This window comes from Cladophialophora carrionii (genome assembly GCF_000365165.1).
Source record: "Cladophialophora carrionii CBS 160.54 unplaced genomic scaffold supercont1.14, whole genome shotgun sequence".
Classification (NCBI taxonomy): Eukaryota; Fungi; Ascomycota; class Eurotiomycetes; order Chaetothyriales; family Herpotrichiellaceae; genus Cladophialophora; species Cladophialophora carrionii.
In genome coordinates, this window is record NW_008481821.1 from 81,048 (window position 1) to 108,959 (window position 27,912).

The following is a 27,912-nucleotide window of genomic DNA, read 5'->3' on the forward strand; positions in this document are numbered from 1 at the left end:
CTCCCTCTTCTCCCTCTTCTCCCTCTTCTCCCTCTTCTCCCTCTTCCCCTTCTTTATTATCTTCTTCTTTAAACTCAGCCCACTTCCTCTCTAACATTATTCAGCAGATCTCTCTTCTCTTACTTACCTTCATTCCTACCATGAGAATATCCTCTGAATTTCAAAAGTATACTCTCTCCAAACACTCTAGGACACGATTACGCCTCGATCAAAATCTCACATACTACACCTGCTTGGACCCTGGCGTCTTGAGACGAGCTTAGAATCATCACATCCCCACCGATCTCGGCCGCTGCTGACTACTGCTCTGTCTCACTCCACTCTCATCTCACATTCTGTACTACTCAACCACCCCTTCAAGTTCTGTTTCCTTCGCTTCACCCTTGCAGTTGGCAGGTCAGTGAAGCGATATTTACTCCTGCTGTTAATACCACTCTGAGCCACGCCCTGAAATACATACCCAAAGGCTTGCAGACACGATGAGCGAGATCATTGCAACTAGAGATCAAGCTGCAGCAGTGAGGTTGACATACCCACCCTTCCGGGAACCTTCCTTCGAATTGGCGGCAACCCAAGGTAGAAACCTTGCTGAACTGATTGCCCGCGAACTGAAAAAATGTCCACACGAACTTCCACAACGACTGCTTCAAGAAGCCGAGTCTCTGGCAAACGTTCAAATTCCTACTGAGAGATTGATTGGGTTCATTGGCAACTCGGGTGCTGGAAAGAGCAGCTCCCTCAACTCCGTCCTCGACCAGGTCGGCGTAGCAAGAACTGGTGCTTGCGGTTCTGCTGTCACACCTTTCGCCGCAGAATATCGCATCTGCCAGAAGAGACATCATTCTGTGTTCACGTTGGAATGCAAATTGATGTCTAAGGGAGAGCTCGGCGAATATGTGGGTGACTTGCTACGCGACTTTTCCCGGATTTCGACGGTCGATCAGGAGGGCCGAGATCTCCAGGACCAAAAGATTTATGACGACGGCAAGGCAGCGCAGGACATCTTCCAGGCAGCCTTTGGAGACCTCGAAGACTTTGACATGGACTTGCTCGAGCACGGCGACGACGACGAAAGCATAGAGCGGGCGAAACAGCATCTGGACAAATGCTGTCAGCAACTCCAGTTTCCAGACGATATGCAGGACGATGGCACCTGGATCCAAGAAGCGCAAGATGAAGAGGAATGTCAGGATCAACAGTCACTTCTCCAAGACCGCGGTCTCTGGCCTTTCGTCAAACGTCTCTCTATCTTTTCCAATATTGGTATCCTGAGCCGAGGCCTCACTTTGGTTGACCTGCCTGGATTCAACGACACGAATCTTGCGAGAATCAGAGCAGCCCGCAAAGCTCAAAGTAAGTGCGACGATCTATGCCTCGTGGTAGACATCTCTCGGGCCTGCGATCTACCCATTGTCCCGCAGAACTTGGAGCTCATGCGGGCAAAGGCCGAAGCCCAGCAGGCTGCATGTCTCAATATCACTATTATATGCACACATTCTGCGGCAGGTTTGGAATGCAATGGGACCTTGGAGAAAATGGTTGGCCGCGCCAAAGTCAGCAAAGCAAGGGATGAAATCCGGCAGGCCGAGAAACAGGACGAGAAAGCCGCCAAGGACGCCCAGCGTAAACTTGACACTCTGCTGATCAATACTCGAAACGAGAGGGTCGGGAAAGACTTGAAGCGAAAATATGGGTCGTATGTCCAGAACGGAAACTTCAACGTCTTCTGCATCGACAATTCTTTGTACTCGAAGGCCAAAACAGAAGCTGAGAGGGAGCTAAGTGGCATTCCTGCACTCCGACAGCACCTCGAAGACCTTCCCGCGGAGCCGCTGTTCAAAGCTACGGATCTCCTCCTGGCAAAGGAGATCCCAGCATTGATAGGTTCCTTCGGCAATTGGGTAGAGTCTTGCAGGGTAGACCCGGAGCTTGAGAGTCGTCCACGTCTTCCAGAAGCGGCGGAGCTTGAGGTATGTCATGAATTCCTCTCGGAATGGGTTATGAGGATGCACGATGTCTTTGAGAAGTGCGTAAATTCTCCTCTGGAGGAGGGTGCTGGGAAAATCTGCAAGGCTTGTCACGATGTGGCTCGAGTTTGGGAATCATGGCCACATGCATCAGTGGGCTCATGGGCCCGGCACGACGGGAACTATCGCACCGTTCGCATTGGTCCAAGATGCTGGAATGCGGAGCTCTTGAAGTGCTTCAACGACGAAGTGATGGGTCAAAGCTGGCACGACTTCGAGGTGCAAACCGATCCTCTTCTGAATATCCTTCAGGCTAATATTACAGAACGCGTGACGACATACGCTGCGCAGTGCCGCGAGCTTCACGCACCTGCAAACTTCGAGAAATCACTCCTGAACCGACTGTACATTCTGAGAATCGCCTTGGAAAATGCCAGAAAGACATACATGAAAGATCTGGGACAGATGAGGCTCGACGCAAACGGTGCCCATCAGGAGTCTTACATTGTGGATTGTATGCTTGAGACGTACCGCGAAGCCGGTCGACTATGCGGTACATACGATGCACCTTCTTTGCGTTTCCAGGTGAACGTGACTAACGGAAAACAGGACATGCCGCTACGAAGAAACGCCACGGTATCCTCCAGCAGCGGGTTTCCAGGGAAGATTTTGTCCATGACTTCAGATCTCGACTGTTCGAGGAATTCCGGGAGATCATCAACCGAGCCTCGGGTAGTATCAAAACTGCTCTGAGAGCCACAGTCGAGGCCATAGAGTCCGATCTCGACGCGATCCGGCCCAAGGATGGCAAGGAAAGGTTGTTCAAGACATTCCCCGATTACGGAGCGGACTGCGAGCGCATGTTGTCGAAGGCGCACTCGCAGATGGAGGAGATCAACGAACTTGCAGCGAAGGCACGGGCAATGGCGAAGGAACAGTACAGTTGAGACAGGATCACAGAAATGGGTATGATAGGCGCGACGGGAAACCACAGGCAAAGAGGGGACGGGTGATGACGGATCCAAAGAGTCAAGTGGACCATTCTGACAACAATCAATCCCACCAGCAGCACGCGAGGAGCATCGGCGCCGACGCAAAACTAGAGCTTGACATTTCGACTTAAGTTCGGCGACGATGGCGGATACAACACGACGACCTCGACGTTCGTTCGAGCTCCGACTTGAATCCAGCGCGAACAAGTTGCCGACAAAACCGTTCGCATCCCAGATAGTCCTGTTCACTCGGGAGTCGCCAGCTTCCAGAACGACGCAAAATCTGCGTGAGTTTGTCCATCAGATGACAGAGCGCTGCTTTCAGATACGGACATACAGGCTTGTAGCTGCTTGCGCGCAGCTACGTTGAGGACTACAGTATTGCATTTCGAAGCGGACAAGTATTTCAGCAGCAAACATAACTAAGTAGCTACCAATCAGTACATCGGTACGTAGCAATCGTCGTGCAATTCCTTCGCACAGTCGTAGCCTCGATACCCAGCTCCCTATCGCGTTTGGTACCATCACGCTGCGTTGCCACAGGTTTGATCCATTCCACTGTATTGGTACAGTACACGGGGTAGAACAAGGACACGGACACGAACACGATCTAGTGGAGTACGATCTAAGGTCAGGACGACACCATCCAGGATACAAAAGACATCACGGACAGGAATCCATGTACTAATATGTGCTGCATCCTGCAGGACAGGGACTTGGACGGTGGGACTACATTATGCACGGGAGTACTCCGTACTCGTGGCCTACTCGTGGCCTCGTCTTGTTTTTCCCTACCTCATCCTCCCTCCTAGTGTGTCACAGCGGCATCCGTTTCTAGGGCAGCCTCGCCATCGGCCCATTGGCCATCCCAGTTCACACAGCTATTCTTACTTGTAAGTCCACTCCCTACCCCGATGCCTACTGTAGGTACGTTACGAGCCAAGGTCACTCCGTACAGTAGCCTGCTCTGCGTGCTTCCTGGCGGTACTAGTGGAAGTGTGTCTGAATGTACCCACGGCTGTGGACTGACTGATACGGACAAAGTTCACGGCCAACAGGTACAAAACGTCTGGAGAACAGCACTTTGATGACTGTCTGGTGAGATCACGGAACCACAAGTTGCTGTATTTTCACCTTTTTCAAACTGCTAGGGTAGGGTACAGTACAGAAGTTGTTTTTTTCCCTTTCAGCATCCACTCATCAGCCCTGCAGATCATTGCTGATATTACCAACAGTGATGCTCTTGATGGTCAGATACTCCTCGATCCCATATTTACTTCCTTCCCTTCCGAATCCACTCTGTTTCACTCCGCCGAACGGGGAGCCGGGATCCGAGATCAGACCGGTATTCACGCCAACCATGCCCACCTCAAGGGCCTCGGCAACTCTGTAGATCCTGCCAATGTCCCGCGAGTAGAAATAACCGGCCAGCCCAACCTCGGTGTCGTTCGCCAAGGCAACGACTTCTTTCTCCGTCTTGAAGGGGAATAAACCTGCCACGGGTCCAAATGTCTCCTCATGAGCGATCGCCATGTCATTCGTGACATTCGTGATGACCGTGGGCGCATAGAAATTCGAGCCCAAGTCGGGCAATTTCTTCCCTCCGACGATAACTTTACCACCTTTCTTTTCCGCGTCTCGAACGTGAGAGTCAACTTTTTCGATCGCGCGGTCGTGAATCACTGGCCCGTGGGTGATGTTGTCGTCAAAGCCGTACCCGACCTTGAAGTTTCCGACCTTCTCGGCAAACCGTTTGGCGAATTCGTCGTAAATCCCTTCTTGGACGTATATCCTGTTTGCACACACGCACGTCTGTCCGGAGCTGCGGAACTTGCATGCAATGGCGCCAGCGACTGCTGCGTCCAGGTCGGGCGCGTCGTCGAAAACGATAAAGGGTGCGTTCCCGCCTAGCTCAAACGAGAGTTTCTTGAGCGTGCTGCTTGCTTGTTTCATCAGGAGTTTGCCGACGTTCGTGCTGCCGGTAAAGGAAACTTTCTTCACTCGCGGGTCTGAGGTGAGGATGGAACCGACCTCGGCCGTATTCTTGAGTGCTGTAATGATGTTGATCACGCCCGGAGGGAAGCCCGCCCGGCGAGACAATTCAGCCAGCGCATTGGCGGTAAAGGGTGTTTCACCAGGCGATTTAGCCACGACTGTACACCCCGCGGCGATGGCGGGGCCGATTTTTCTTGTGATCATGGCGGCAGGGAAATTCCAGGGTGTGATGAGACCGCATACGCCAACAGGCTGCTTGAGTGTCATGACTCTGTTTCCGGGGACGGAGGCCGGGATTGTATCGCCATACACTCGAGGCGCCTCCTCGCTGAACCACTGGAAGAAGTTCGCCGCGTACGTGACCTCTCCTTTGGCGTCGTTGAAGGGTTTCCCATTCTCCCACGTTATCAGTGTCGCCAGGTCGTCGGCATTTTCGACCATTAGATTATACCATTTCCGCAGTAATGTCGCTCTTTCCCGGGGCAGGGTCTTCTTGAATGAGTCGAATGCCTCTGTTGCCGCGGCGATAGCCTTGTTCGTATCGTCAGCGCTGAACTCGGGGCATGTTCCTATCTTCTTCCCGTTGCCGGGGTCGTGGACGTCAAAGGTCTGCGAAGAGGCGGCGTCAACGAATTTACCGTCGACAAAGGCTTGTTGGATGAGGAGGGAGGGGTCCTTGAGCTTGGGTGCGGAGGACATCTTGGCTGTGGACACCACGCGATAGGAAGGGTGGGCTGAGCGGTATATGGATGAGGGAAGACGGGGCCGCGAGGAGGAGAGCAACGTGCGGATATATAGAGAGGCCATTGTGGGCGAAGGAGAAAAGAACGTTATAGAGGAGCGGCCTGTTTTCGTCCTGGTGATGTGCCCTCCTCTTCGAGCAATTAAGTCATTACCAATCAGGTATCACCTCGTCCCGACAAGAAGGGTCATATCCACTGGTGGGAAGAGTTCAACCACGTCTTACTGGCTCAAGTCGTGGGGCTGGTATCGAATTCAATCACTTCACGGCGAGAAGCTCCAGTGCAGATGCGGAGATCTCCCCTGATGTCATCCTGCCGGTGGAAAAAGCCGTCACGTGCAACCTATCGACGTTGGTTGATACGGTCGAGTACGGTGCAGTATGCGGCTCCTCATTCCCCACGACATTTCTTCAGAGAACGCGTCGCGATCGTCCCTCGACTGTGAGTGAACGATCAGCGCCATGTCGGGTTCCAAGCGCGTCAAGCGAGGAACAACGTGGCCGAACAGAAAGAAGTCTCAAGATCGGGCAGATACGGAGGGGAAAACCGTGGAGACAGTGAATGCTTTGTCATGCCAGGAGTTCTTCCGCAAGTACGACCCGCACGAGGCGCGCCTGAAGTTGTGGTCCAGTGACCCAAAGCTAGATAGTGTGGGAGTAGATGATGCTGCGAGCCTGTCGGAGTCTCGGCGGGAGATATGTCTGAGGTTGATCGAGCACACCAGTGCTCATGATTACGAGAACTCGGACTTTGGGTGGTCGGTCAGCAAGAAGAGGAAGGAGATGAAGCTGCCGGACATGAAATACATCACGCTTTTCGGCGAAAGCACGCTGGCTGGCTTCGTGTCCTTCATGGTCACGTACGAAGACGGCTGCGAAGTCCTCTACATATACGAGATTCACTTCTTTCCACAGTGGCAGGGCAAAGGATTGGGCAAGCAGCTGATGGATTTAGCGGAACAAATTGCCCGCAATATCGGTCTCGCGAAAGTCATGTTGACTGTCTTTCGGGCGAACACGAGGGCTGTTGACTGGTATACCAAGTTGGGCTACCAAGAAGACGACTTCTCACCTGGTCCTCGGAAACTCAGAAATGGCACAGTGAAGGAACCAAGCTACATCATCCTGTCGAAGCAATTGAAGCGCTGATGCGATTGTCGTCTATATTTGGCGCACACTCTTCCCCTTCATTTCGGGTCGTTCGATCTCCCATTCGTCGCGCATCACGGCGAACAACGTGTCTCCCACCAGGATGGTGAGGCCCAGACTCCAAACCAGAGTGATGGCATAGAAAAAGTTGGCATTCCCAGACCCGGCGTATATCCACAAGTGGTGGAATGCAGGCCCAAGCAGGGTCGAGTACAGCAAGACCGAAGCTGCTATGAATGTGTATCGAGTTACTGGGCCAGTCAGCGTCTGCACGAGGCTCGGCGGGATGGTCTTACAGGGAAGAACATGTTGGTACAAAGGAAGAAACCCAAGATATAGCGACACGTCGGCTATGCTTGGGTATGGCTTAAAAATAGCGAACAGCCCGAGGAGGCTGGTAATGACAAAAAGAGGTTGGTTTTGAAGTCGGAGAGTCATGCCTCCGACGTAGCCGACGAGGTGCAGCCAGAAGACACCGATGAAAAAGTCCCGGAAGGAATCGAAGATCTCGATGAAGAAGTACCACCACAGTCCGACATTGGGTGTCAAATCAGTCACGGTGATCTGTGCGCCGTAGCACGATGCCAGGAAGTCCCAGAAGCCGTGGGTCAAGACTGGTACAGTTGCCAGTAGAGCTGCCAGTCCTCCAACGTAGGATAGAATCGAGGTGGCAAAGGAAGTTGACGCCGATTTTTGGTTGTGGAGCAGGAGCAGAGTCGGTGGTAGGAGCAGAGCTGGATACATGGACAGATATGTGCCGATGGCCAGGCCCAACATGGCTCGGATTGCATCTCCCGAGGAAGCATGCAGGACTGCTTGAATGATGGCCGCATTTGTGAAGAGACTGGTGCTCCGCCCAAGGCAGGACAGGATGGTAAAAGGATTGGACAGATAGGCCGCTGCAATGAGTGACCCGTCCAGCTTCTGGAACCGAGGGCTCGGAAGCTGGAGGTTGTCTGCGATAGAATGGAGGGATACTGCGTTCAGAATGTCCAGGCCGGTGAAGATAACCGTAGATGGGACTATCTCAAAGATGACAAGGAGCAGTGGAGCCTGGTGGAAGACGCCACCGTCGTAAGGGGATAAGCCATGTTTGTACAGAAAAAGGCCTTCCTGGAGTCTCTTGAAGCTGGATATGGGGGTCGATATCTCGACCCGGGTGGTGAGAAAGTCGGTGATGCCGGGGAACGCGACAAACACGAGGAGTCGTAGTAGCGCTGCTCCCGCGTATATCGCCACCGTCTTGCGGTCCAGCGATATCGACATTGCTGTTATAGCCCGGGCTTCCTGGCCCGCATCGGAAATGGTTTGTGGTGGTAGGAAATGCAGGTGCGAAAAGGAGGTTGATCGAGGCTGATGTGGCCGGAACTAGGAGTGGAGGTGAATCTGATCGCATCTAATCTAATCAGCGAAAGATCAAAACTGCGGCCGAATTTCTCCACATCATGAACTTTTTCTCCCGCAGCATTTTGTTCTGTCTTTGCAATTGTGCCAATCCGTCCTGCTGCAAGAGTCCGCTATGGGAAAACAGAAGAAGAAGGGCCAATCCGGCCAGGCAAAGAACTATATCACCAGAACCCAAGCTGTGCGCAAACTCCAGATATCTCTACCGGACTTTCGAAGACTCTGCATTTTCAAAGGCATCTACCCTCGAGAGCCGAGAAATATCAAAAAAGCAAGCAAGTCTGCCACCCACTCCACCACCTTCTACTACACCAAAGATATCCAGTACCTTCTGCATGAGCCATTACTGGGCAAATTCCGGGAACAGAAGGCACTCGAGAAGAAGATCGCCCGATCGCTTGGTCGCAACGAAGTGCAGGATGCAGTGCGGTTGGAGAAACATGGCATGCGCACGATCAAATTGGACCATATTGTGCGAGAACGATATCCTACCTTTGTCGATGCCCTCAGAGATCTCGATGATGCGCTCTCCCTATTGTTCCTCTTTGCCAACCTGCCCTCAACCACTGAAGTCCCTGCCAGGGTCATTTCTCGTTGTCAGCGTCTCTGCCACGAATTCGAGCACTACCTCATCGCCACAAACTCGCTTCGCAAATCCTTCCTTTCGATCAAGGGCATCTACTATCAGGCGACCATCCAGGGCCAAGACATCATGTGGCTGGTGCCGTACAAATTTGTGCAGCGAGTGACTCAAGATGTGGACTACAGGATAATGGGCACATTTGTGGAGTTTTACTGCACCCTTCTGGGCTTCGTCAATTACAGGCTCTACACCTCAATCGGTCTTGTATATCCTCCTAAGTTTGATACGGCAAGTGACGAGCGAGGCGCTGAGTTGGCAGCCTTCACTCTCGAGGGTCGTCAAGTGGCCGGCGCCATTGATCAAGGCCAAGAACAGTATACGATCGGCAACGGACATGCACAGAATGGGAACACAGAGGTGGTGCAGGCTCAAATTGACAAGATCGCCCGGGAAACCGCAGCAGATGGGAGAGTCGAGCAAGACGAGCAGCCAGAAGACCAACCAGAAACCAACGGCATTGATACATTTACACCTGCAGCACCGGAGGGCGACACCCTGCCCCAGCCGGATGTGACCTCTGAAGATGCCGCGCGGCTCTTCTCCGACTTTACATTCTTCATCTCCCGCGAAGCACCCCGCCACCCCATTGAATTTCTGCTGAGAGCATTTGGCTGCAAGCGAGTTGGCTGGGACAATGTGCTCGGCGAAGGAGCCTTCACGCATGACGAGACCGACCCAAGGATCACACACCAGATTGTTGACAGACCTGCCCCGGCGCAACCGCTTCCCACTTTGCAGGGCCAGGAAGAGACGAAGGACCAGAACCTCCAGATGGTCAAGCCTGGGTTTATCATGCCGGGCAGGATCTATGTCCAGCCACAATGGATATGGGACTGCGTGAACGAGGGGAAGCTGTTGCCAACCAATCTCTACGCGCCTGGAGAAACTCTACCTCCTCATCTGAGTCCTTGGATCAAACCCACGAGTGGCCAATACGATCCAAGAGCAACTCTAGAAGAGCAGGAGCTAGAAGGCGAGGCCGAAGCCGCTGCACATGAAGAAGATGAGGAGCTGGCAGAAGAGGCTGGTCACATCGCTGGAGAAGACGATGTTGAGGACAATGAGCATAGCGAGAAAGATGGCGAGGATGGGGACGAGGATATCGACGCTGGTGAAATGGATGTTGCAGGGTCAGAAGAAGAATCTGATTCGGATGAGCACGATCAAAATGTTTTCGCTGGCTTCGAAGACGCTGCGGAGGAGACGTCTGACCTTGATGAGGAAGCCCAACATCAGAAAGAACTTGAAGCTGAAGCAGCCGGCCGAGCTGTGAAACCCGACGTGAATGGGACTGACAAAAACACGAAGGTCATCAAAGCTCGACAGCTGGAGCGGACAAGGAAGGACGAGGAAATCGAGCGCCAGAAGATGATGATGAGCAACAAGAAGCGGAAACTGTTCGAAAAGATGCAGTACTCGAACAACAAGCGTGACGTACAGGCAGAAAAGCTGCGGAGCAAGCGAAGAAAGTTGGAAGCGAGTGGAAGGAGATGAAGCATGCACAGTACGAATGCTGGTGGTCGTCAAGAAGTTTGCTCTTTAGCATGGCGTTGCGGGTTAGAGTCCAAAAAGCCAGCATCCATTATAGACGTCGACACTGCCATACCGATCATTGCACTCAGTAGATACGAAGTGAGTGCTTGTCTGATGAGTTCAATTGCTGTGGCTGCCGACTGTTAGGTGACTGTCCAGTCGTTTAGAGCCTGGTCACGTGAGTCGCGTTAAAGCAGCATGTGTACGCCGGAGCTTCTGAAATGCGGCGCAGCTCCAAAATCTTCAATCAACAGCACGGTCGATGTCCCCTAGGATCTTAACCCTCGTTTGAACAAGAGCCTGGACGCGGGCAGCGCAGGTCAAGATGCTGCGTCTAGCAAGGCCTGTCAGCGCACACCTGCGCAGGCAGCTGGTCGCTCAAGCTGGATTATCCCAGGTACGCTTGAACATGGTGAACCGAGCACAGACGACTAACACGTCGCCAACAGCGGAGGACCTTCGCAGAGAGGAATGAATCAATGTTAAGCTCAGATCCGGCCTTTCTACCAGGCAGCCAATCCAAATCAGCTCCGGTCAAGACAGAAGTCCCCTTGGGCCCTGGTGGTCCTGGTGCACCAGCTCCCAAAACCACCACCGCTGCAACACCTGCTACACCTTCCTCCGACTCAACTATTCCTCCGCAAAACGTCCCATTGGCACCCCCTAGTCCGCCTGCGAAGACTCAAACGGCCCCGCCCACATCTTCCTCGACTGTTAGCCCAGCTGAACCGTCTCCTCCACCACCTCCGTCGCAGAAACCCACTCCACCTCCCAGGAAACGATTCTCCCGTTTTCGTTTTCTTCTCTACCTCATCGGTCTGTCTGCACTTGGCTATGGAGGGGCTGTCTTCTATGCATTGAGAAACGACAACTTCCACGATTTCTTCACCGAATACGTTCCGTTTGGGGAGGAATCAGTTCTGTATTTTGAGGAACGCGCATTCAAGAAGCGGTTCCCAAATGCCAGGCACAACGTAACGCGCTCGCCTCGATCAGATGCGCAGGGGCAGGACAAGGTCACCACCATTCCTGAGAAGTCTGGACTGTCCTGGCGAGCGGTCGAAGAGCCGGACAAGGGAAGCGATGTCACCCAAAAGGGCAAGCATATGAGCGCAGTCGATGCAGGGGCGCCAGTCACTTCAAAAGAGGCTACTGATGCGAAACAAGACCCTTCAGGGGCGACTTCCAAAGAGAGGAGTATTTCTGTCGAGACTGCAAAGAAGGGCGCCGCAGCCAAACAGGAAGCAAAACCAAAAGAGACCGCACCCGCGGAGCTTTCCAAATCAGCCGACACCTCTGCGAAACCGCCTTCTCCTCCGCCTTCGCCCGAGACGAGTCCAGAGGCTCCCACGGCCTCTTCAACTGCCGATACAAGGCCGCCTGCCATTCCCCCGGTCTCACAAATCTCGCCTCTAACCGTGCCCAATGCCGATGAGCCTGTGGTACAGGAGCTGGTGAAGATTGTCAACGATCTGATCACGGTGGTAAACTCTGACTCCGCCGATGCTGCCAACAAGTATTCCCTACCAATGGCCAAGGCCAAAGAATCGCTCGAACAAGTCGCCAGCAAGATCACTGCCTTACGTGATGCAGAGCGCAAGGCGGCCGAAGAGCGCATTGCTCAGGCACACAGAGAGTTTGATGAAGGTGCCAAACAACTGCTGAAGCGCATTGAAACCGCCCAAGCCGAAGATGATGCCCGATACCGTGAAGAATTCGAGACCGAACGCGCGCGACTGGCTCAGGTCTACGAAGAGAAGGTAAAGACTGAAGTGCAACGCAGCACAGAACTAGCCGAGCAGCGTCTGAAGAACGAACTCGCTGAGCAAGCGATCGAGATGAAGCGCGATTTCGTCGCGCAAGTGAAGGATCTAGTGGAAGCCGAGCGCCAGGGACGATTGAGCAAACTCTCAGACCTGTCTTCCAACGTGGATTCGCTCACTGAGCTCACCTCGAATTGGAATGGCGTGATTGATTCCAACCTGGCAACACAGAAACTCCAAGTTGCAGTCGATGCCGTGCGCTCCTCTCTCGCCGCTTCGGCCGCCTCGGACGCGAAGCCCAGAGCGTTTGTGCGTGAAATGGCGGCATTGAAACTTGTGGCCGAAGGCGATCCTGTCGTCGACGCCGCCATCGCAAGCATTAACCCTGCTGCATACCAGAAGGGGATCCCGTCACAACCACAGCTGATCGACCGGTTCCGTCGCGTCGCAAGTGAAGTAAGGAAAGCTTCCCTGCTACCTGAGAATGCTGGTATCGCTTCACATGCGGCTTCGCTTGTCCTCTCGAATGTACTGTTCAAGAAGCGCGGACAACCCACCGGCTCCGACGTGGAAAGCGTCCTCACTCGCACGGAGACTTTGCTTGAGGAAGGTGATCTCGACGGTGCGGCAAGAGAGATGAATTCCCTGCAAGGGTGGGCCAAAGTGTTGTCGAGGGACTGGTTGAGCGACGTTAGGAAAGCGCTCGAGGTGCAGCAGGCGTTGGACGTTATTGAAACCGAAGCACGATTACAGTGCTTGAGGGTCGGATAAGTGAACGCCCCCCCCAGACGGAGACAGCAGGCCTTTGGAAAAAGAGAAAGAAAAGTCGCAGAACGCTGCGCAATCGAGGTGCACTGTACAGTAAAAGTTCTGTGGAGATACGCAGACCCGGCATGGACAGACAGAAGGTCTTCGGTATATCGTTATTCTAGAAACTCCGTGAGCTTGTCCTCCACGATTACGCGCTGTAAACAACCCGAGATATCAAATTGTAGGGCGCCATACCATACCACTTACTGTAACGTCCCCGCCTGCATGCCTGTCCTTGCTTGAGTCGGGGTTGTTGCCCTCAGTTCTAAAGCTCACGGAATCCAGCCTTGCCACTGCGGTCTCGGTGTCCAACCACAGCAGGCAGTGGATCCACGGATCCCGTTGCAGTGTGTACCGAGTATAAGTAAGTATACAGGGTGTGTTTAATGAGCAGGAGTTCGTCCATGCTCTCCGCGACAACATCTTATGCATCAAGTCATGGACAAAACAGATTGATTACACCGTCCGGGGTGACTCGGGAGGGTAAAATATATACTCTATCTTTCATGCGCATAAGAGTTGAAGGAGTCGGTACGACTTCTCCTCGACACCAGCTTCTTCATGGCTTCTCACCAGGACGAACATCTCACAATTCTCACGTGGATGTCGTCGTCATCCAATGCGTCTATTACAAACTTATATAATATAGTATACGGGCGTAGTAGTTCAAAACACCACAAGGCTGAAATAACCAAACCGCGAAGGGAGGAGCCGTTCCCTCTCTCTCTCTGCTTTGTTCAATTCCTATGCGCCGGTGGGCTTGCCAGCCAGTGCCTCCCTTTGCTGGATAAGCCAACACCGCACGCAAGCGTCACCTTGTGCTCCACAGATAATCCTTCATGCTGGAGAAGTCCGGGGTCCGTTTTCTATTCCCAATGTCTCAACCCTTGGTCGGCAATAGGAAGGGAAAATCCTTCCGCGTCATTCGAGCCAGAACATCCATCTGGCCCCCCCTATCAGGCACCTACCCACCCCCAGTATTGCCTGAATGACACTCACAACCGCCCAGATTAGCCACAGCAACCCCACCACCGTCCACTCAATCCCGGCAAACCACATTTTCCTGAAAAGTCGAATCGGGCCTCTCCGCTTGCGGCGAAACGCAACGTCGATCGTATCGTTGAGTTCCTTCACAGCAAGAGTCGAGGTTGTGGAGAGTTTCATGGAGAGCTCGCCTGCGGAATCGGCCGTCACACGGACCTGTGGTGTCATGGTATTTTCGACTTGGTCTTCGAGGCTCTGTAGCTGGATGTGCAATGCCGGGATCAAAGAACTGGTGAAGGAGTGGAGTTTAGTGTTGAAAGTCGAGGAATGGCCGTCCAGAGTCTTCATGATATTCTGGGCTGCGACAATATGCCGTTCTCGTTTCCTCACACGAAGCGGGTTAGTTGAATGTAAGGCCTTGTTCTCCGCTGTGAGGCTTTCGTACAGGTACTTTGGAAGCTCCTCCCCGGAATCATCTGCCCGGCGACCAATCTCTCGGGCTTTGACTGTAGAAGTGTACAACAAGGCATAGGCACGTTCAATGTCTCGCCAAGTGACATCTCCAGCCTCGCGGTTCTCTAATCCGGCCTGAGAACCACCGCCGCTCGAGACATCACCCGCAGATTTCACAGGCCGAAGACGAGTGAGACCTGTGACAGGACCTAAGACGGAGTTAAGTTGATCTGAAGCATCCCTGGATCGACTTAGATCGAGCGCGGCACCGAATCCGTACGTATTCTGCCTATTCAACTCATTGGGCGTATTGGGCGTGCCGGTATCGAGTTTCGGCAGCTGGGCAAGTCGTGGCGAACGAGAATTCGACCGTGGCCTGACTGTGAGATGGGGCGTGTTGTCAGCAGGGTCTTTTCGAATGAGGGCATCTTCTGGGGCCAATAGGCCTTGCTTCTTTTCTTGTTGATCGCGATCCCTCTGAAAAGGCGAGGTGAAAGTTGGCAGGTTAGGGTTGTTGTAACGAGGCCGATCATTATTGGAAGAACCCGCTTTCGTGGTAATCGGGGAGACCTGATCGCTGGGAGTGCTTTCAAGGGTAGAGGACCTCGAGCGCGCAAGTGGTGGCGGAGTCTTCAAAACCGTTCCGTTCTGTTGGTGATGATGTTCCTTGTCCGAATCGGACGCAAACGAGCGGATACTGCCTTCCGAGGCTGAACCTCTGTGCCTGTATAAAGTAGGAGGCTCACGTTTCCAGATAAAGTCCCCTACTCGTGACACTTCATTGCCAACAATTTCTGCAATGCGGCCTCCTTTGAAAATACCACGAAGTCTTGAATGATCACCTCCGGCGTTCGCAGTAGAACGAGTGCTGACCTTGCTGGCCACGCTGTGCCTTTGCTCATTTGACGTTTGCGGGACAATGTCATCTGCTTCTACTGAATGTGAGCCATTCTTGGACAAGGGACTGACACCCCGCGTCATCGGACTTTGGCCACGAGAATCAGCAGCTTTGGTGGGCTTCACTGGATCATGGCTCGATTGCGCCTGTGGGACGTGCGCGAAGTCATTTGTGCTGATCGACCCTTGTTCTTTATGCGACTTGCGATGGAACGGCTGTAAGATGGTGGAGATTGGTTTCCTTCCAGGCGAACCGGGTCGGCTGGGAGGCGGCGAGAGGTTGATGGCGATACTTGGCCATTCCAGGTTGGTCGGAGAATTCGGAGCCGTCGTGGTATCATAATCAGTGGAAGCGCGTGGTTGGGGCTCGTGCTCGAGACTTGATCTGTTCGGCCCCTGTGCGGCAGACCGAGGTCGCGATCCGTCTTGCCTGTTTCGAGACCGAGTCAGTGGCGAGGCTTTCTTGAAACTGTCTACCCGGAACAGCTTGTTGAGTGCCGAATGATCGATCGAGCCTCTTTTCGAAGTGGGCGCCGAGGAGCCTTGACTCGAGTCTCCGTGCCCATTTCCAATCGGTTGAGAAGGCCGCTTTGATTGCAAATGGCTACGTCGTTCTTCCCAAGTATCGGTCGTCGGAGCCTCCTGTCTCTTCCGCCGCAGTCTTTTACGACCACGTTCGTCATTTGATGACAGACTTGAGTATTCAGAATCGCTGCTATCCTGAAATAATTTCTTCCTGATTCGAGACCGCTCTCGGGAACTGCTGCCTTCCTTGGGTTGCAATGAATCCCGGATGATATCCCTTCGCCGGCCATGGCGGCCACTCCTGTGGAGATGGTGAGCCGACTTGAATGTTGGTAACTCGGGCAGGGCAGACGGGGGCGGGTCTCGGAACGAATCATTGTGAGTCTCAGGGGGCGGAGATGGCTGTTGCAGACGACTTGGTACTTCGACGGCGGGGGTACGATTACGCCATCCGGAGAATTTGAACTGCGTGTCAGGCGGATAGATTAGATTGTTGTCTCTGTCTTGTATTTTCGTCTTGTTCAAGCCTTGCTCCAGCCAATACGCGTCAGCGATCAGATCAGCAGGATGAGTGACCCAGTCAGACCGAGGGCGACTGGGCTTGGGGTGGAGCTGATCGGGTGTTCGATGCGACACTGTACTCTTGGGCTCCTCTTCCGGGCCGTCGGCGGCTTCATTAGCAGTTTCCACTGTACGTAGATCAAGCGGAGGTAAGCGAACACATTCTAGGGAGTCGTGCTGGGTTTCGGTGTGACTGGAGATCACGGCATCGACCCAAGCCCTGACTTTCTCTACATCGTGCCATCCCTCGGCTTCGCTGTTGATCGGAGTCTTCTCCCAGATACGCAACTTCCGATTGCGGACGTATTGTAGGGGATTGTAGGCCTTTTGTTGCGTTTCGGGTCCGCCTGGAGGTGCTGGTGTGCCTGGTCTCCGAAGTGGAGGCAGGTGCGAAAGAAGCCGTCGATGTTCGTGGGCGAGCTCAAAATAGACCTTTGCCTTTTCGACACGAGCTGCAGTGGCGGGGGAGACGTCATCAGCAAAACCAGGATCAAGCTCAAGATCGTCCTCATGCTCATCCACAGACATGTCGAGAGGCTGGTTTGGCAAGCCTCCACTAGTGTCCTGGTGCTTAGCCGAAGACCTGCGTCCTGGAGAACGGCTCTGCGACAGTCGACGGTTTGTTGCCATAAACGGGGCGATGCTTCGTCTCCGAACGGTATTGCTTGGGTTGACGGGTGCTGTAACGGAGAGAACGCGACGGTCGCCGTGTTCAGTGGAGACGTATCTTCTTCCTGAGGCCATACGACGTCGGCCTTCACTCAGGCTCAGAGCCATGTTGACAATACGGGCCGGGTCGTTGTCATAGCCGACCTTGGACGCTGGTGTGATGTGAGCCGTCACATTACGGGACGTCGAAGCGGAGCTCCCCGTAAATCTAGACTCATTTTGAGACGACGAAAGCGACCGTCGGACGTCGGTACCTGCGACGAGCTGATCTGGGCTAGGAGAATTGTGGATGACAGGTTCCTGCTTGACTTCGCTCGCTAGCGGAGAACTTTTGAAGGATGAATTCGAGTAGCCATTCGTCTTATGCCTTCTCTTTGCGATCGTCAATTCGGACTCGCCGCCCTCTCTTTTCTTTTCCGATGATTTTCGCAAAGGAGTGGCCGATGCTCGGGAGACACGCTTCGGATTGGAGATGGGCTCGAGAAGAAACCCGCCTGAGGTTCGCAAGACATTATGACGGGGAGCCTCGTTTTCTTTCTCCTTCTCCTTCTCCTTCTCCTTCTCCTTCTCCCCGCTGTGGTCGCTCCGTGCACTGCTGCCACCAAAGGAAAGCCGCTCTAGTAACCCATTGTGTCCTGGCTCAGGAGTGCGCCTGCCAGTCCGATGACTGTCCGACCCCGAAGTGGGTGACGAGGTCCTGGAGGCTCGACCCTCTCGCTCATTGGAAGGATCTCGGACAGAATGAAAGACAGGCAGGGACAGGCGATTGGATTCAGGGCGTTCCCCATCGCCGACCTTGTCGCCGGCAGCTCGGCCCTCAGGAGGTGTGAGAGAAGTCGACATCAGTCACCTGCTCATCAAAGCAGGTGCACTGGTCGGCTACCGCAGCTTCCTGCGCGGAATTGTAGACGGAACCATCGCACTTAGCAAATGATGGGGGTGTGGTATTCTGCGCGACGCCGTCGAGGAATGCGAACGGCTTCCGTGGCGTGAACGAGGGCTTGAGCCGTTCGCTATGTCGGGTAAATTCTCTGGGTCAGAAGATCACTCGGCCGCTGTCCGCATGGATGGCGGTCCACGTTGTGAATTAATCGAATCCAAGGCGGAGGTGACGCGATGGGCAGCAGGGTTACTGCCTAGGTAAGCCTGGCTGTTAATTGGTGGGCGTGGTCCAACGACAGCCAGCGTGCTGGTTTAGGGTTGTGAAGGTTATAGGCACACTTGGGAACTTAATTTAGGGCCCATCGCAGGCCCGGGAGCTACGTCCAGCTTTAACTAAGTTAGACTTGGCGCGGGCTGGCTTGTCAACCACCACTCACTCATGCTTTGTTGACGAGCAGCAGGCATTTCCTGACATGAGGCATCGAGTGCGAACGTGGTCACTGGGGGACGACATATATTGCGACAGTGCCATCAAACTGTTCTTGTTGAACACTAGGCTGCAATGTGATATATACAGTGACTACCAAACAGGCAATTACCATCTACGGGTATGTTTATCTCGTGTCAGCACCCGCTAAATCTCAGCTTGTGGAGCGACGGGCTGGAACCGCTTTAGTCTGGAAGATCTCCCATATTGTGTCTTTCGTCGACGGTCCCTGTCGGCATGCAAATAGTGATACTGTACACAGCCACCTCGTGCTCTGTAGTCTTCTTAACTTCTAGCTTGTGTCCTCGCCTTCGACCAATCTCAGTATGCTGAGTCTGACCTGTTCACTTGTTTGGATCCTGTTGTGTCCTCCATGGCGGACTCGCTCCCACCGCAAATGCTTTCTGCCATCCTCACTCTTGAACTCCTCATGGTTCAAATCTCGGGCGGAGTCGGTCTTGCCGTTCGACGCGGCCGCCAACACGTGGTCCCAGTTCGCGCGGCCCTCTTGCCATGGGATCTCATAATCGTTACGAGCGTGTAGCATGACAAGGTTCAGCTTTACACCGGGCGTCTTCGCCAGCTCCGCCAACCTGGAGCTCGCGTCCCATCGGTCTTGGATCTTGGACCGCAAGTAGTCTTGGAGACGAGGGTATCCCATCAAGGGAGACAGCAGGGGCGGAGTAAGTCCTTTGAATGAGTAAGATTCGAGTAGATTGGGCAAAGAGGTGAAGCTGGCAATCAACACCAAGGCCTTGAACGGTGTCCTGCCCAGCTTCGACACCCATTCGTGGTAAAAGGCTGTCGAGATAAAAGTTCCCATGGACTGTCCCACAAGTATGATTTGAGATGGATCCAGATGCTGTTCTTGCAGCTGCTGTTCTCTTCCGGTCTCGCCAGAATAGCCGGTCAGAGCAGACAGCAAGGCCACTGCATCCTGAATCACACCGGTCTCTGTCGGGCTTCCTGTACTGAGCCCAAATCCCCGATAGTCGAAGGCAATGACATGCACCGGTTTCTCTGGTGTTGATACCCCGAGCATCTGCTGATATGCAGTCGGGCGGTAGTTGGAAGCAAGATGTGCGGCGTTCCCATGGAAAGCCACCACGGCGGTCGCATGTGGATCGTTCAGGAGTAGTTGCAAGCCCACGCTCTGGGAGGCGACCTGGAAAGGCTTCAAGCCAAAGTCGGGCTGAGCTTTCAATGCGCGTTCGTGTTTATAGTACAGATGAGTAGGTAGAATATGCCAGGCGAAGAGGGTGACATTGTCCGAGGTGGTGATTGTGAAAGGCTGAATCTGATGATGGATGAAGCCAAACTGCTCCGTGTTGTTCAGGTCCTGCCAGTATGTAGGGTTGATGTTGTGAACATATGTCACATTCCGTTGGACAACTGGGACAGTCAAGCTACCCATTGCCAGGGCATATATCAGTCCACACGCCGCCAGGCCCCAGAAGGCCTTGCGGAAGAGATTGTCGAATGCCATCTCGGCGGGGAACCGGGGAGCAGGTGTAAGTTATCTGGGCCAATTCTGGCTCTTTAGGTATACAAGGCCCGCCAACTTACACACTCATCATCAAGGATCTGGGCCAGGCACCTGTTGTCCACCCGCACGAAACCAGTATTTGGATGTGGTTGGGGTAGTTGTCGCGGTGGGTGAGACTGAAGTGAGCGATCCAAAGCCCCTCGGCTGACCTTCCCGTCGGAAATATCTTCGACCAGGTGTGTCCGCTGCAACAACGAAGTAATTGTACTTCGATTTCAATCCTCCCGCCAGCCACTGAGGCAAGAGAGTTCACTGTCGGTTGACAATGGCCGACGTGACTCCCCAGAAGCGGACACTTCCCGCCCGAGAGCGACGGGAATCTGCAGCGAAGCGAAGAGCGTTGTCGCCGGCGCAACCTCCATCGAGCACGTCCACTCCCGCCGACCAGAAACCATCCACGGCCGCCTCAACGCCTGCTCCTGGCCGAAAGACAGGGTACACACGCGGGCCGTATAAGAAGCGGGCCAGCTTGATTCAAGCTCAGACTCCTGCCTCCGGTTCACGCTCATCGCCGTCAGTCTCGACCTCCGGAGATGCCTTGCCAACCCGCGTTATGGCGCACAAGCCGTTGCCTGCGACGAAAGAAAAGCAGCCTTCGAAGCTGTCCGTGAAGGAGTACCAATCTATTGCTGAGAGCACCATTTTGGCCGCCTCCTTGTACCAATCCCGCATACAATGGCTGTACAATGGCATCTTCCAGAAGTACTATGTCAAGAAGAGGAAGGGCGTCGAAGTGCCTCCTAATAACCCAGATGTCAAGTCAATGCAGCGCTTAGGTCCTGCCACAATAATTGTCGAACCTCATACCTTTGATGTTATCTTTTACGCGGTCAAGGATGCTACGGTACCTCCGCCCTACCAACGCCATGCAAATCAGCACACCGTCAAACAGATGGGCCCTCCGGGGCACCCTCCGCCATATACAGGCCTCCCTCCCCAGGCCCCATACCAACAGCCCCAGACCCCGCCAACAGTTTCCAATCGCCCTTCGGCCACCGTGCCTCCGATTCCTGCGCAGTCTGCGCCTACACAACGGCCTACACCCCCAAAGCCCACTGAGGATGGCGCTCTTGAAGGCCCAGGCAAACATGAAGATAAGGCTCACCCTACATCTGCTGGCCTTCCAGCAGCACAGACGCCAAATGCGGGGCAAAATCAAGCGCCACAACCTGGTCCAAAGCCCAGTCCAGCAGCACCCGCGAAAGGAAGTACACAAGATCCCGTGATCCAGATGCTTGCTGCCCGCGCCGCGTCGGATCCACAGTTGAAGGAGTTGATGAAGATTGTGGCTACTTCCAGGGCGTCGCCGGAACAGCTGAAGGAGTTCCAGTCCCACATTGACGAGTTCAACGAAGTGATTCGGCGGCAGGAAGCTGCGCGAGTCGCTAAGAAAGAAGGACCACCTAGCCAGCCGTCGTCGACTAAGCCTGTACCGGAAGCCTCTCAACCTTCACCCGATATGCCATCCAAGCCCGCTACACCGAGTTCACCAGCTGCACCAGCAGCTACCATGCCACTGACACAACCTGCCGTGCAAAATGCTCCTCAGATGCAGCCACGTCAGTCAGCCCCGGCTGCCACACCTGCAGGCCCACCGCCGGCACCAGGGGCATTACCCGGAGTCGTGCATACGTTTCCAAATCCACCTGCGCCGGTTGGTCGGGGGGGTCCACTCGCTGGCTATGTTGGGTATCCTGCTCCACCCCCAGGCCGACCAGAGTCTTTCATCAAGCACATTGTCCTGGAATTTACCAGTGTGCCAGCAGGGGGTCTGGCTGCTTGTCCAGACAGATGGCTGTTTCCCGAACATGCAGTGCTGGACATGCGGCCGAATGGACTAGACATGATCTGCTCCTTCTTGGTAGAACTGCAAGGTTCGCAGATCATGTCCCGGGCCGGCGCTGAGCCGTCTGCAGGCAAGGGTGAGACGGAAGGCAAATGGCAAGCAGACCAGGAATATTATCAGCCAGTGACCATGACGGTTAAAGCGCGAGATCACAAAATCATCCAGACGATCGCCAAAGCCGCAAAGACACTACCGGCAGTCCAAGAGTACATGAAGGAAGTGATGAGCAAGAAACAGCGGGCCCCGGTGGAATATCTGGTGCATCGATTGCCACGCGAAAGGAGCCATGTGGGCGCGGATGGCACGGAGACTGGGTTTGTGGACAGCGGCGTGGACCTTGGCAGCGATTCTGCATCAGACGACGACGAATTGAAGGACTGGTATGGCATATGAGGAGTGAAGCATCGACTCGGCTCGTCGATAAAGGGGGAGGGGATCACCTGGGTTTAGCTCTATTGGGTCGCGACGATATCGGTACTGGTAGTTGATGTGGATGAACCAGAGCAGCTTATGTACTGCTACCCGACCGTAGCAAGCTTAGGCATTCGACCGAAGCAAAATCCCTGCGCTCGCCGTTGTAAGCCAATCCACACGCGCGACGTTGGAGGCGGCCACCGACCAGGGGGACTTGTGCCTGATCGGAATCAATCTTGCGCAATAGGAAGCCACTGTAGCATGTGCCGGTTTCGCTTTCTATGGATAGCCTGCCTCCCCAGCTGCCGCCGGTCCTCTTGTCTGCTGGTCCTCTTCTAGACGCACTCTTGGAGTATCGGGGGTGAGAGTCATTATAACACGGTGGTTCGCCGGCAGAGCGTTCGAGTAATGATGAGAAGCCTCGAAGCCCTCGCGAGTTCCGGCCGACACAAACCTTGAAGAGCATCTCGGAATTCGGATTAAGTGAGCCGTCGGCCGTCGTGATCGTCGCTCGACAGCCAACGTGTGCCTAGAACTGTTCCACCATTCCTCTTGTCCACTCCGCCGCACAGAGTAAGACGGGACTAGCATCCGCCAGGGACTTCGCTCTGGTCCGGACGATGTCATTGTGCGTCGAACCAAGCCGTCTATGATGTTGCCGGCCGTGCCTGGGACACTTGAACCAGTTCACTGCAAACTAACCACACAACCCTTGCTGCGACCAGTGTGTCGAACCAACCACACCAACTGTCTGCACATTCTGCGTCCCGGTCAAGCACTGTGGCACCATATGGTTCGCATCTGTCTATCCACCCAATCACCCAGCCGCTATTCGTTCTCTTCATGCCGTCGGCGGACCTAGAACAACCTCCACGGCGGGCATCTTGAACCGCGCGCTGGACTTGCAATACCCGCGATTTCATCGCCTTCTCATCCACGCAAACACAAACACAATCCAACGCCACAAAGACGTATCCTGGAGTATCACTCCCCAGTCTTTGTCATGAACCTTTGCTCGCATGTCGCTCTCTAATTCTTTCTCTCCTTCCCCTTTCCCTCCTGTCGACGACACTCCTTCCAAGCCAACTCAGATAAAATTCTATCGCCCGGCGCAAATGGCGCTCTTTGCAAAGCTTGCGACCTATCCTCCTCTGGCCCAAGTCACGGTGGTTTCTCCTACAAGAGACAAGGTGAGTATCCGCCCTGCTGTTCTGACTTCTGAGCGTGGGCGAGCATGTGGCAGCGCCGGACCGCTCGACGGACTTTCTTGCATGAGAATGACGTCTGGACAGACCCTCCTTGTTCATCACGCTAACCCGTCCGTAGTTCAATTTCACCGTCGTCCTCGAATCATCAAGATCATTGCCCGAAAGACCGTGGGAGGTTTCGATATGGTATGACCACGGGAGCTACGCGGGGATCAAGTCGCCGTGGCAGGCTCTGGATCTGAAGCTCGAGCACACCACTCCAGCGGTTCTTTACGACGACACCCAAGCTGACAACTACCGGTATACCTTTTCCGGAGACCTCGAGAGCCCTTTCGTGTCGTTTGGCCGGACGTACAAGGGTCGGAGAGTGCCTTTCACAGTCCGGTTCCGAGTCGATCCAAACGCGGAATGGTCGTGGGTGTACCACAACTTCGGCATCAAAGATGGTGAACTCATTCTACAGCCTCCGATTGACCCTAACTTCCTCGGCGCATCCCCGGTGGAGGTCGAGGAAGGTTGGACATTGCGAAAGACGCCAAGCGATGCACCCGAAGCTCGATTATACACCATCGAATCAGCCCACCCGATACCGACCCCAGCCGCCGGCAACGCGACGGCAGAATCACTTGTCCTTGGTCGCGTAACTCAAGTGTGTCGCTGGCTTGCCCTGGTCCGGATATGGGAGCCTTGGTTTGCCCCCAGACACGGTGAAAATCGACTTCACCTGTCTGAACCAGCCATCCTGCTGTCCTTCCTCCGCTCCGATGGTCTTCATGTCGTCCTGCTGGCGGTGAACGGCATCGATGAGGCCTTGACAGAATTTACATCCACGCACGACGGGGCAATTGCGGTTCGGGCCAGGAACGATACAGGGCGGGATCGCAAGTACAAAATCCTGGCGGCCTCTGCTTGGAAATTCGAGATCGCAAATGCCGCCGTCATGTACGAAATGCGCAAACTGGTCCGCCAGTCCAAGGCATACCACCAGGCGCTTGAACAGCTCGAGCGATTACCCAGAAGCATCCGATCGGAGTCCCTGGATTCAGACACGGTGCTTGTCAATCACGAGAGACATCCCGCCAACGACCCGACGTTGACTCCGCAGTGGCTGGGTAGTTGGTATGACAGCCTTGCCTATTGTACCTGGAACTCTCTGGGCCAGGATCTGAATGCACAGAAGATCATGGCCGGACTGGACTCGCTGGCTCGGCACAAGATATACATCTCGACTTTGATCATTGATGACAACTGGCAATCCCTCGATGGCACCCAAGGAGAAACAAATCAATTCCAACGGGGCTGGACGGACTTTGAAGCCAACCCCCTGGGCTTCCCGGAAGGCCTGAAAGCAGCAGTCGACAAGATCAGAGAGACCCACCCGAAGATTCGTGATATTGCGGTCTGGCACGCACTGATGGGCTATTGGGGCTGCGTGTCTGCAGATGGCAAGATCGCACAGACGTACCAGACGCAGGAGGTTACATTCCGCGAAGGAACTCCCATGGCCGGGCGCAAATTGGTGGTTCACCCAGACGACATCCACAGGATGTACGACGACTTTTATCGCTTCCTGTCGAACGCAGGCGTCACGGGCGTGAAAACAGACGTCCAGTTCGCACTAGACCTCCTCAACGACACCCCTGACCGACGATCCTTTACGAATACCTACCAGTCGGCGTGGACACAGGCACACCTACGCCACCTCTCCGGAAAGGCCATCTCGTGCATGTCCATGCTGCCCCAGATCCTCTTCCACAGCTTTCTGCCGACCACAACTCCCCGAATTCTGCTCCGCAACAGCGACGATTTCTTCCCAAACGTGCCTACGTCGCACGCGTGGCATATCTTCGTCAATGCCCACAACGCCCTGTTCACCCAGCATCTCAATATCCTGCCCGACTGGGACATGTTCCAGTCCAGTCATCCATATAGTGGCTTCCATGCCGCCGCACGTTGCGTCTCTGGAGGACCAATCTACATCACCGACACACCGGGCGAGCACGACGTCGGGCTCATCCAGCAAATGACGGCGCTGAGTCCCAGGGGACAAACGGTCATCCTGCGACCCAGCTGTGTGGGAAAGACCATGGGTGTGTACGACAAGTACGACGAAAAGGGCGTGCTCAAGATCGGAGCCTACGATGGTAAATCCGACGTTGGATCTTCGTTCCTCGGCGTCTTCAACATCGCCGAATCCGAAACCAGCTTCATCCTGCCCATCACGAAGTTCCCCGGCGTCAATGCTCCTGCCTCCTCAACCGGCAATACAGAGGTCTCGAAGGACAAGTGGATCGTCCGCTCGCATATCTCTAAGCGGATCACGCCACCGATCGCCCCCTCTGATCCCATCAAACCCGACAATCTGCTTCAGTGCACGCTGCCCATACGTGGCTACGATGTCTGGACGGCGCTGCCCGTGCACACCTTCCGTCTGCCCGCGTCGGACTCGGACCTCGGCGTCGCCGTGCTAGGTCTTCTAGGCCAATTCACAGGTGCCGCGGCGATCGTCGAGTCGAATTTCAACCTCGACGAAGTCGCGTCCGAGAGGGTTTCACCTCGCCTGAAAATCCACGTCCAGCTCAAGGCTTTTGGACTGCTGGGCATTTGGCTCTCGGACGTTCAGTCCCGGCAGCGCAAGATCGAGGACATGATGGTCATCATTCAAGGACGAGCCGTGCCTCAGCACGTGGTCGGCTTCGAGATCGAGCATTGCCCTGCAGGAAGCGGAGTTCTCGTCATCGACGTCGGCAAAGCCTGGGAGGAGACGGAGCTAGAGCCAGGCTGGAGCAACGAGGTCGGGGTAGATGTCTTCTTGCATTGACCCTGCGGAAAGATTGGTTGGGCCTGATGGTTTTGTGTCCGGCTCGTCTGTGCTATCGCTGTGCAACGCCAAATCCGTTGTCCTCGAGCGTATTTTTCAGGGAAAAGTCCCACGTTGCAAGCCTCATCTGCAGAGTAAAAGACGGATTTTGGTCAGTGCGTACTAGGAAAAGATACAGTATCAATAGAAGGATCTCGTTTTCCCAGCAGAGTTGGCATTTCATCCCGTGCTAAGTCTAGGTATCTGTTTGATCGTCTTCTGCTCAGTGAGTCAGCTGTTATTTCCACTCTCTCGCGCGATCTTCTTCCCGATCACTTACATGATGGAAGAATTCCCCTATTTGAATGCTTGATCGCCAACGTCAAGGTAGATAGATGTAAATCCTTCAGAAGTCCATACCGATCGGTGTCTGAGTCGCCATCGCTTATGTTTTTTCTCTTGGTAATCAGTAGTTCGACTTTCCTTTAAACACTAGACCGGCTCAGGGGCAGTCAGGACGACGTGGCCATCGGATTGATTCTCTGTCCGTTCTTTGCAGCTTCTCTCGCCTCGTCGAATGAAAGCAACCTTGTCTACATCAGGGCTAATCTTGTTTGTTCGTTTCGTAGAAACGTAACGTCGATTCGGATCTGCCTCTAGGGGCCGTTCTAGTATTCCTTTCAACGCGACGGTCCGACGGGGAGCGAGGACATCCTGAGCGCATCTGCTAATCTCAACTTCGCCACCATTCCATCTGCCACGAGTCCTGCAACCAGGACCTGAGACCCGTAGAAGTACGTAAGTGAATGAATGTAATGCTAGGCGTCCGGGCCGGGCAGACCGTAGAAATATGTACTCCGTAAGTGAATGAATGAAATGCTACTGTAGGCGGTACGTACCGTTGGCGCCGTCCCCCACCGCACTGCACTCGTCCGAAGCGCAAGATTCCGTGCCCGCCGCCACCGACCAACAGAGACCACTGAGAATAAATCCAGGAGAAGCGCAGCCCAGTGGACATAGGCCTTGATATGGAGTACTTACCTAGACAGCGGATGCCTACAGACGAAGACCATGCGAGGTTGGATTGAAGAAGGGAGGAAGGTGGTATCGCAGCATCGCCAGTTGTGCTGTGTAGTTTCCTCTTTACGGCCACCACCGTTTGGCTTTGTTTTCAATCCGCTTCACGACTTCGTCAGAGTGGTGTTTCCTACTACTACGAGTGTTTTCCGACGAGGCACGCATTCTTGATACTGTGTTCTCAACAAGGCAGATTTTACAGAAACCTATAGGACGCGAGGTGCGCCACGGGAGCTACCTCGTACCATGTGAGCTCGATGTAGCTCGATCTCGAGAACCACGCCGTCCTCGTCCTTGACGAAAGTATGGAAACCTCGGCTCTGCGGTTTAAACGTTAGAACGAGAAGACGATCCACAGTCCATGTCCATCTACGCCAGAATCCCCTCCAGCCAAGTTATGTAAATAGCATGGAAACAGGCCGGAGTAGGTAAGTTCCCTCTCTGTGTCGGGGCTCAGCTCGGTTATGGATACTGTCCTGTATGCTGCCTGTATCAACCATTCACTCCTGGGTCTTCGACGGCACCTTTCAAGTCTGACCCGCTCCACTCAGACGGGATATTGGGT

The 27,912-nt window shown here is 54.3% G+C and overlaps 10 protein-coding genes across 10 annotated transcripts; 6 read left to right on the forward strand and 4 right to left on the reverse strand.

Moving 5' to 3' along the window:
* Positions 1–479: 479 nt before the first annotated feature.
* G647_10345 (uncharacterized protein) lies at positions 480–2,914 on the forward strand (the record flags this gene model as incomplete). The annotated part of the gene is made up of 2 exons (XM_008726336.1): positions 480–2,520; positions 2,577–2,914. The coding sequence occupies 2 exons, from the start codon at positions 480–482 to the stop codon at positions 2,912–2,914; spliced, it is 2,379 nt and encodes a 792-aa protein (XP_008724558.1).
* Positions 2,915–4,159: 1,245 nt separating this feature from the next.
* Positions 4,160–5,653, reverse strand: G647_10346 (uncharacterized protein; the record flags this gene model as incomplete). Its single annotated transcript, XM_008726337.1, has 1 exon — positions 4,160–5,653. One exon carries the CDS (start codon positions 5,651–5,653, stop codon positions 4,160–4,162), a length of 1,494 nt encoding a protein of 497 aa, XP_008724559.1.
* A 505-nt stretch (positions 5,654–6,158) lies between these two features.
* On the forward strand, positions 6,159–6,845 carry G647_10347 (uncharacterized protein; the record flags this gene model as incomplete). Its single annotated transcript, XM_008726338.1, has 1 exon — positions 6,159–6,845. The coding sequence occupies one exon, from the start codon at positions 6,159–6,161 to the stop codon at positions 6,843–6,845; it is 687 nt and encodes a 228-aa protein (XP_008724560.1).
* Positions 6,846–6,857: 12 nt separating this feature from the next.
* On the reverse strand, positions 6,858–8,111 carry G647_10348 (uncharacterized protein; the record flags this gene model as incomplete). The annotated part of the gene is made up of 2 exons (XM_008726339.1): positions 6,858–7,096; positions 7,142–8,111. The coding sequence occupies 2 exons, from the start codon at positions 8,109–8,111 to the stop codon at positions 6,858–6,860; spliced, it is 1,209 nt and encodes a 402-aa protein (XP_008724561.1).
* A 253-nt stretch (positions 8,112–8,364) lies between these two features.
* G647_10349 (uncharacterized protein) lies at positions 8,365–10,386 on the forward strand (the record flags this gene model as incomplete). Its single annotated transcript, XM_008726340.1, has 1 exon — positions 8,365–10,386. The coding sequence occupies one exon, from the start codon at positions 8,365–8,367 to the stop codon at positions 10,384–10,386; it is 2,022 nt and encodes a 673-aa protein (XP_008724562.1).
* A 364-nt stretch (positions 10,387–10,750) lies between these two features.
* Positions 10,751–12,959, forward strand: G647_10350 (uncharacterized protein; the record flags this gene model as incomplete). The annotated part of the gene is made up of 2 exons (XM_008726341.1): positions 10,751–10,822; positions 10,875–12,959. 2 exons carry the CDS (start codon positions 10,751–10,753, stop codon positions 12,957–12,959), a joined length of 2,157 nt encoding a protein of 718 aa, XP_008724563.1.
* Positions 12,960–13,919: 960 nt separating this feature from the next.
* On the reverse strand, positions 13,920–17,195 carry G647_10351 (uncharacterized protein; the record flags this gene model as incomplete). Its single annotated transcript, XM_008726342.1, has 1 exon — positions 13,920–17,195. The coding sequence occupies one exon, from the start codon at positions 17,193–17,195 to the stop codon at positions 13,920–13,922; it is 3,276 nt and encodes a 1,091-aa protein (XP_008724564.1).
* A 1,553-nt stretch (positions 17,196–18,748) lies between these two features.
* On the reverse strand, positions 18,749–19,942 carry G647_10352 (uncharacterized protein; the record flags this gene model as incomplete). Its single annotated transcript, XM_008726343.1, has 1 exon — positions 18,749–19,942. One exon carries the CDS (start codon positions 19,940–19,942, stop codon positions 18,749–18,751), a length of 1,194 nt encoding a protein of 397 aa, XP_008724565.1.
* A 325-nt stretch (positions 19,943–20,267) lies between these two features.
* Positions 20,268–22,241, forward strand: G647_10353 (uncharacterized protein; the record flags this gene model as incomplete). The annotated part of the gene is made up of 1 exon (XM_008726344.1): positions 20,268–22,241. The coding sequence occupies one exon, from the start codon at positions 20,268–20,270 to the stop codon at positions 22,239–22,241; it is 1,974 nt and encodes a 657-aa protein (XP_008724566.1).
* Positions 22,242–23,281: 1,040 nt separating this feature from the next.
* G647_10354 (uncharacterized protein) lies at positions 23,282–26,291 on the forward strand (the record flags this gene model as incomplete). The annotated part of the gene is made up of 2 exons (XM_008726345.1): positions 23,282–23,452; positions 23,589–26,291. The coding sequence occupies 2 exons, from the start codon at positions 23,282–23,284 to the stop codon at positions 26,289–26,291; spliced, it is 2,874 nt and encodes a 957-aa protein (XP_008724567.1).
* Positions 26,292–27,912: the final 1,621 nt, after the last annotated feature.